This window comes from Argentina silus, assembly GCF_951799395.1.
Source record: "Argentina silus genome assembly, chromosome: X".
Classification (NCBI taxonomy): Eukaryota; Metazoa; Chordata; class Actinopteri; order Argentiniformes; family Argentinidae; genus Argentina; species Argentina silus.
In genome coordinates, this window is record NC_139653.1 from 53166007 (window position 1) to 53174923 (window position 8917).

The window sequence follows — 8917 nt, forward strand, 5'->3', positions numbered from 1 at the left end:
GAGAGTGACGCTCCAGCGATGATCGCCTGGGCCTCAAGGTGGTGCCAGAGGGCCGGTCAGGGAGAGGGACCGTAACACTGGGCTTCAAATAAGTTTGACTGTTATCTATTATGTTAGTGGAATTTCTGCAAACAACAAAGTGTGTGAGAATGATACAGTGGCAATACAAGATGCTGAGGGCGGTTGGTACAGTAAATATGATCTTTACAGTATGGCAGTACTGTATACAGTATTTTTGGAGAAATGGTGTGTCGCTTTTACTCCCGTGAGATTCGCAGCATACTCCAGCCAGTGTATCACCACCAGATGATAAAATAGGAAGTGGAATGAAGGTTGGCCACCCTCATACCATGACATAAAAAAGGTTAATTATAGCTTGCTCTTTGAAATTAAAACTACATTGCATAAGTAATAAACTAGGCAAATTCAGTGCACTCACTTCTGGGTCTGCAAGATGGGCTGCACGGTGTTGTGGGTATACGTGATTATTCGTGTGTTAGGCTATAATACTAGTCCTACAATAGTTGTTGTTTTTACAATAATATATATATATATATATATATTTAACAAGACTATTCTGTACTATAATTTATGATGTGGCGCCACCTAGTGCCGATGGGAAGAGACATACTGAGTAGATTTATAATCTTTGATTTGGTACCCAAGTTTAGACATTAGGAAGTGACGTAAATTCTTCCTTGTGGATCTTCGGAAGTTGCTTTGAGGCCAGTCTGTCTGTCAGCATTTGGAAGATGATTATTATATTAAAGAAGTGTAGCTAATATGATGATATACGACAGATTGTGACAAGTAGAACAGCGACTTTCCGTAAGGTACCCAATTTATCTGTCTATCTATGTCTGTCGCAGCTACGTAGCTAAAAAACTACCTAGTTCGTACTTGCTAATATCAGCAGCTGTTGTCAAATGTAACCCCTGTGTGTGTGTGTGTGTGTGTGTGTGTGTGTGTGTGTGTGTGTGTGTGTGTGTGTGTGTGTGTGTGTGTGTTGCTGTTGTCAAGACGTGGCTTGCTAAGCGAGCTAGCCAGCTAGCTAAATTGTTATCTCTCTATTACCCATAATAAGCTACAGTATATAACCATATACAACTCAGTCAAAATCTTCTTTACCAAATAGCTATCTTTGACAGTAGAAGTTACTGTTGAAATATGGATATCTTCACTTCCTGCTCAGGTGACAGTTGCTAGCGAGCTAGCTGATAACATCGATGCCATGGCGTCCAAAAAGAACAACAACAAGACAGGCGGAAGGCTGTGCTGCTGCTCAAAAACGGACATTGAAATAAGTAGAATCAAGAAGGAGAATGCGTATCTCAGGAAGTCACTGGATGAACTTGCTCGTCAGAAAGGAGAGCCATCAGATTCTGAAAATAATCAGCAGCTATTAGAGGTAAGACTACTGTTGTTCTTAGATGTTCTGTCATGTTTTGTTGTTGTTGTTGTAAGTTGTTCAGTTGTTGCCTTTGCTTATAAGTTATTTCGTATTTCCTCAGAGAATCCTGTCACTTGAGACTCTGCGAGAGAAGAGCTCACAACAGCTGATGGCGAAGGACCAAGACATAGCTTCCCTGACACAGCAGCTCCTTACAGGCAGAGGAGACAGGGAGACTGTGGTGGGTCTACAGGCCCAGATAGACCACTACCTCAGGGAGGCAGAGCAGAGAGAGAGACTCTTCCAGTCACTCCAAGCCGAGACGGAGGACGTCAAGAACAAGCTGGTGGCAGTGTCTGCTAAGTGCCAAGAGCTGGAGGGAAGAAATAATGCTGGGCAGCAGGCATGTATCAACAAGAATGAGTATGAACACTAGATGGCAGCATTTACATTAAATATGCACCAGAGAGACACCCATGTGAACTGGTGAGAGACTGTTGCAAGGAGAAGATGTTTTTCCTGAATTTGAGGACATAGCACTGGTGTTTTTGTCGCTGTCTTAGGTTACACATTTGTTTTACACCATCCCATGTCTCATATATAACCTTTATTTAACCAAGAAAAGTCTCATTGAGATGATAAATCTCTTTTACAAGAGCGTCCTGGCCAAGACAGTCAGCAGCACAATTAACAGGGTTGCAGACATAAAAACAAAACAAAAACATATCAGAATTTACGATGAAAATAAAGAATAAATTACAGAATCAAAAATATTCATCAATATTCGTCACAAGTCATCAACATCAGGGACCAAACAGGAGCAATATGAATCAGCCAAAACATCTACAGCCAGATGTGCCTGCCTCCAAGTCATTTAGAAGTGAGACAAGCTCCCGAAGATTCAGGTAATTTTGCAACTGATTCCAAGCAGACCAAGAATAGCCTCATAAATAAAAATATACCAATGGTTAAGTCTACGGGTGGACAAGGCAGACCTTCCAACCCGAGCATACGAAGAGCATTGGTGAGTAAGGGCTTTAAAATGTGTAATAACCCTCACTGCTCCATGATAGACAGTATCCAGCACATTGCAAAAATGCATGTATGTGTATAACACCGCCATAGTCCAGCACAGACATAAAGGTGGTAACAACAAGTCTCCTTTTGGCCTCGAAGGAAAAGCAAGACTTGTTTCTAAAATAAAAACCCAATTTCAGCTTCAGTTTTTTCACCAATTGCTGAAAGTGAGGCTTAAAAGAGAGAGAATCATCAATTACAATTCCTAGATATTTGTATTGAGATACAGACTCAGTCTCAGAGCCCTGAAAAGTGGTGATAGATGGAAGGTTCAGTGGCTTTGATTTTGTATTTGAAAACATCATGAATTTTGTTTTGTCAGCATTCAAAACAAGATTTAGATCAGTATTAAAAGCAAGTTGTAGCTGACAAAGAGCATATAGATCTCTCCTCTCAACAGCCTGGCCTGGGTGGGTGGGTGGGTGTTCAAAACATCTCTCTATTATGCGTATATGTCAACCCTCTCTGTGTGTCTCTCAGCTCTCAGCATGGCCTGTTGGGGGCAATTCCTATTCAGTATTCAGCTGTACATGAGAGAGCAATCATCCAGCAGTTTTTCATTGGTAAACCCTGGACGTCTCATGTCACAGTCATTGATTGAAATGATACAGTAGCATCTACCAAACCATTGATACAAGCCCCACCAATAGAATGTTGGTGTTGGTTCCTCTTCTGGATGCCTTGTTATTCTCATAGGCTCCGAATATGCTGATATCTGAAATCAGTGATGCTGACTGATGTGTTGAGTGGCTGTTTGTTGCCTCACAGAGCGGCCCTTCAGATGGACAGGCGTCCTCCAGCAGTGCTGCAGTGATGCAAGAGCACCTCAGAGATGTGAGTATGATGTCACCGGAGCCGTAGAGTTTCTTCCGACCTAAGCTCTTTTCCTCTGTTTCTAAATCAGGCCACTCCTTTGTGAGCTTAAACCAGTCCTAAATGAGGTGATTACACCCTGGACCACCCTCCATTCAGACAACAACCTATTTGGCTGTGTGTGCGTGCGTGCGTGCGTGCGTGTGTTCGCACACGCACACGTTTCTGTGTGTGTGGGTGGGTGTGTGTTCAAAACATCTCTGTATTATGCGTATCCTCAAGCCTCTGTGTGTCTCTAAGGCCCTGGAGAAGAACCAGCAGTGGCTGGCGTACGACCAGCAGAGAGAGGGCTACGTGAAGGCGGTGCTGTCCCGGGTGTTTGGGCTGGAGCAGCAGCTGAACCAGGCCAAGCAGGCTCTCACGCAGCAGCACAATGAGGCGCATTCAGATGGTGAGACTGGGCCGTGGGCAGGGGACACTCACTGCCGGGGCATCCACAATCCAGGGGCACAACAAACTGTCAAAACAAGGGTTTCTAGAGGTCAAAGTCCCTTTCGTGGGCAGTGGACTGGCTGTGACTGGTCTCTCTCCAACCCTTTGTTCAACATTTGCAAAAAACCCTCCAGAATTGCTTAATAACAGATAGTAAAGACTAAACACGGGGTGTTGGGTTGCAAAAATCCTTCATGTTGACTCTTTTAAGACCTTGCTAAAAAACAGCTGTTCAGGCAGGCTTATAGAGCTGTTATGCTTGTGCTTGTTCTGTGACTGTCCTCCTATATTTTTATTTTCATCTTTTTGATATGTAAAGTGCTTTCAGTCCGTGAGAAAGCACAATACAAATGTAATTTATTATTATTATTATTTTTATTATTATTTCTAGATATTGTTGGAAAGACTCTTGAAACATTTCACTGCTGCTCTGTAGGTACACATGTATGCCCTGTGCCACACTAGAGCTTTGATAGTCCATGCAATGCTTGTTGAAGAGACATATGCTTTACGCTTCATTCCTCACCCTGAACCCCTGCCCCCAGAGAGAAGGTCAGTCGAGATGCAGGAGCACTATGATAAACTGTTGCTGACAGCCAAGACGGAGCTAGAGGGTCAGAGGGAGCAGGTCGACACAGCCCAGAGAGAACTGACTGAGATGCAGTGGAGGTACCCTAGGCCAGAGTGTTGGTCCACTGCTGATGTGTGCTGTTTATCCTGTTAGAATCAATGACGTTTTGTTGACAAAAACAAAGGTCAGAGAGGGTCATGGGCACCTGCTGAGTGAAATTAAATTCCAATTCAAGAACAAAAAAAAATGTGTGATCTAGCACCATGGCCTACAGTGCACACACATGCCCATGTTGGCATGGGTTTGAATCCGGCCCAAGCCCTGCTGACATGCCCTCTCCTCCTTACTTTCCTGTCTGTCTCTACTGTCTCCATCCAATAAAAAATAAAAATGTAAGAGTGGAACTGCCCCACTCCAAAAAAGAACTCTTAAAAAAGAACTGAAAAATGCCATTTTAGTGTACTTTCAATTAGATTTTTTTTTCACATTTTAATTAGAATTTCTTTATCAATTAATCTCCTGAATTGATTGCATTGAAATGGAATTCCCTGGAAGATGTGAGGAGAAGCATAAAGAGATGTCTGAGATCAAGCAACAGCTCCAGGCAGAGAGGCAGCGCATCTGGAAGAGTGCCCAGGAGGAGAGGCGCCGCTCTGGGGACAGAGAGGGCAGGCTGAGGGCTGAGGCGGAGGACCTCCGGGGCAGGCTGGAGGAGGAGAGACACAGGTCTGCCGAGCTTCTGCTTCAGGTACGACAGCGTTCAGGACTCGGGATGGACTGTGATGTGATCCACTTACGTGAGTGGCAGAGTCTACACAACGGACATTGTAGTTAAACTGGGGTACTTGACCTATCCCCAGGGGAGTACTGGGGTATTTCACCTATCCCCAGGGGAGTACTGGGGTACTTGACCTATCCCCAGGGGAGTACTGGGGTATTTCACCTATCCCCAGGGGAGTACTGGGGTACTTGACCTATCCCCAGGGGAGTACTGGGGTATTTCACCTATCCCCAGGGGAGTACTGGGGTACTTGACCTATCCCCGGGAGAGTACTGGGGTACTTGACCTATCCCCGGGGGAGTACTGGGGTACTTGACCTATCCCCAGGGGAGTACTGGGGTACTTGGTCTATCCACAGGGAGTACTTGGGAAGACTCATAGAGCATACAGTACACTCTTAAAAAACATGTAGAACCCTTTCCACCCAGGGTTCTAAATAGAACCCAAAAGGGACTACATGGAACCCAAAAGGTTCTTCTAAGGGTACCCCTACAGGGACAAATTAATAATTTTTTCTAACAGTCTAGACCTAATGGTGGACCTATGGACCCAATGAAAATCAGGGGGTTCTTTGGGTAGAACAACATGTGATTGGGGGCACAGTAACCTAAAAGAGAATAACTGTTTTAAAGGTGGTGAAAACATCTGACTAATGCTTATTTTGGGCTACAACCAACAAACTGAACCTCCCCTCTGTGAAGGTGAATCTACTGCAGAGGTCTCTGCTGAGTCAACAAGAGGAGGAGAAACACATCACCGTCCTAGAACAGCAGGTACACACACCTAGCACAATGCCACAATGCCCTGGTTCCCGTCCTCCGCTTCCTGCATCGTGCCTGCATCTTTGATCACTTGCTTAACTGAGTCAAGCCCCTTGCATTAAAGGGAAACACTGGGTTGTTGCTAATCCACCTGCTCATTTAAAGGTACTGCCTGTGAATTCCCTTAATCAGCTCCTGCCATCAGTCAATCCACCTGCTGCTCATTCAGAGTGGCTGGCCTTCACTAGTCACTAACCCTAACCCTAACCCTAACCCTAACTCAAGAGGGGTAGTAAACTAGTGTTGCACAATGTAATGGTTCTACAAAAGTATCACAATGCTCTGCTTTAAAAACAATTCTGTACTAAGAAGATTTAGAACATTTGTTTTTGTTATCATAAATGCCTGATGCAGTATTTACTTTGAGCTGTGCGGAATATTATCTTATAAGTGTCATTATTATAATAATAACAACCCTGTTTCAAATGCTTTGTGTTTCCCTGACTAGATCCAGGTGTCAGCCAAAGACCTGGAGGATGAGAGGAGAGATTGCCAGTATTTACAAAAACAGCTACACAAGGTGTTGAGGGAGCTCCGCAAAGCTAAGGACCATGTCGCCAAACTGGAGTCAGAGGTTAATACAGGAGCAGTATAGTATGAAGTGTGCATGCCATTTTGTTTTCACATGCAGTCCAGTTCTTCTGATCATATGATGTGCATGACCCCCCCCCCCCCCGAACATACAGTGCTTGAAAGTATGTGAACCCCTTGTGCAATTATACTTTTTTAGTTTTCACCATGAAATCTTTATTTAATCAGAACTAGTCTTTTTTTATCTGACATAACAGGTTTATATTTACCAATTCCATATGTTGGTTTAGAGGAAGTCATGCATATAGTAGAAAAACTCAATTATAAAGAAATGAGTGCAGGTGCAAAAATAAGTGAACCCCAAGTTGCATTGGTTAAATCAAGTAGGTAAGTAGAATCAGGTGGGTAAATAATTGGGTACCAAATGAACCAATCAAAGGAGAGAGTTTTGGCGGGACTCAGATGAATAGAGATAAGAAACCTGGTCAGTTTCGTGTTACTCATACAGGTGAATGCAAAACACACCATGCAAAGAGGAAAGGAGATCTCAGAGGACATCAAGAAGAGGGTAGTGAGAGCACATCAGTCTGGAGGAGGCTATAAAATCATCTCAACATGATTTGAGCTCCATCAGTCCACTGTGAGGCAAATCATTTACAAGTGGCACTGTGTGGCACTGTGAGGCAAATCATTTACATTTACAACTCAGCCTAGAAGTGGACGCCCTTCAAAAATATCCCCAAGAGCCACAAGAAAAATAATAAATCAGGTAAAAGCCAACCCACACAACATCTAGAGATTTGCAGACCTCCCTTGCTGCATCTCAGGCAACTGTGCATGCTTCATCAATAAGAAGAACACTGAATCGAAATAACATTCATTGGAGGGTTGGTAGGAAGAAGCCTCTGCTGTCAAAAAAGAACTTTGCTAGAGACCACCTGGACAAGCCTGAAGGTTTCTGGAAGTCCGTTCTCTGGACAGTTGAGTCCAAAATTGACCTTTTTGGTCACAATCAAAACCACTAAGTTTGGCGAAAACCCAACACTGCCTACCACCAAAAGAACCTTATCCCAACAGTCAAGCATGGTGGTGGGAATGTCGAGATCTGGGGCTGCTTTTCCTCCTTGGGACCTGGACGACTCCACATCATTAAGGGAACCATGTATTCTGAGGTATACCAGGAGATTCTTGAACAGAAAGTCAAGGAAGTCGAAGGAGCTAAAGCTCGGCTGAAAATGGGTCTTCCAACAAGACAACGACCCAAAGCATTCAAGCAAATCTACTAAAGAATGGCTCAGGAGAAAGAAGATTTGTGTTTTGGATTCAAAGTCAAAGTTCTGACCTAAATCCAATCTAGATGCTGTGGCAGGACCTGAAGCGGGCAGACACCCCTCAAACCTCACTCAATTGGCTGAGTTCTGTAAGGAGGAGTGGGCAAAAATCCCTCAAAACAGATGTCAGAGACTGATTAGTGGCTATACAAGATGTTTACTTCAAGTTATCGCTGCTAATGGAGGTGCCACAAGCTATTGACTAAAGAGGTTCACATATTTCTGCACACATGAAATCAGAGTTTTGTTAAATAAACAATGAAAATATATCATATTTTTTTGTTGGTGTCATTTATATGGAATGTCTTTATTACGAATTGGGGTTTAGATAAAGATTTTATAAGTTAATTTTAATATTTATGACCATCCCTGTAGGGTTCACAAACTTTCAAGCAGCACTGTAAGTACAATCCCCTATCCCCTATGGCAGAAGGAGCTTAGGGGACCACCCTACCCAAACCAGGCCAGACACCCTCCCCCAAAGACAGCCAGAGAGAGTGTGACCTCCCCTTCCCACCTCCCCAACCTGCTGGACGAGAGTTTCCTGGAGTGTCCCAGCTGTCGGGCCCAGTACCCCACCAGCCACCATCGAGAACTGTTGGCTCACCTTGACCACTGTCTGGGCTGAGCAAGGCCCGGGAGCTTAATGTGTATTTTGATATGTATTACTCAGAGTTTTTGAATTTACATGTGTGTGTTTTGCTCTTCTTTGAGTAGGCCTAATCTTTGAGCAGTTGTCGGCTTAGGAGTAGGCCTATCTTAATTTAGATTATCTGTTTTAAAACCATTATATACATTAGAAACATCAGATTTAGAGGCATTTTAGTGTCTGTTGTGAATTGTTCTGTTGCTTTCTCCAATTAAATTCTGTAGACCCTTTTTGTCACTCCCACTAGATCTAGATCAACTGTTAGAAGATACAAATATTTTTTCTCAAAGTTTATGGTTCCAGATGCGATGATAGTCTGTCAGTTTAATAAAATGATATTTTGCCCATTAAACAAGTTCTGTTGATATAACCGCCTGTGTTGTTTTCTGTCTCACCGCCTTTTTCACAGGTTTTATCTGGCCATCACCTTACAGCCTAGTCTTATACTCTTCAAACCAGAT

The 8917-nt window shown here is 43.5% G+C and overlaps 1 protein-coding gene across 4 annotated transcripts; it reads left to right on the forward strand.

Moving 5' to 3' along the window:
• Positions 1 to 707: 707 nt before the first annotated feature.
• Positions 708 to 8826, forward strand: LOC310822531 (centrosomal protein of 55 kDa-like). Of its 4 annotated transcripts, none has more exons than XM_083694899.1 (10): positions 708 to 833; positions 1193 to 1408; positions 1512 to 1793; positions 3236 to 3301; positions 3581 to 3731; positions 4318 to 4441; positions 4899 to 5091; positions 5826 to 5897; positions 6394 to 6519; positions 8238 to 8826. In XM_083694899.1, exons 2-10 carry the CDS (start codon positions 1232 to 1234, stop codon positions 8433 to 8435), a joined length of 1389 nt encoding a protein of 462 aa, XP_083551025.1. In that variant the 5' UTR covers positions 708 to 833; positions 1193 to 1231; the 3' UTR covers positions 8436 to 8826. The 4 variants fall into 4 exon arrangements, with proteins under 4 accessions (XP_083551025.1, XP_083551027.1, XP_083551028.1 ...); XM_083694901.1 differs by having other exon boundaries at positions 8241 to 8826; XM_083694902.1 differs by having other exon boundaries at positions 8183 to 8380.
• The last annotated feature ends 91 nt before the right edge of the window (positions 8827 to 8917 follow it).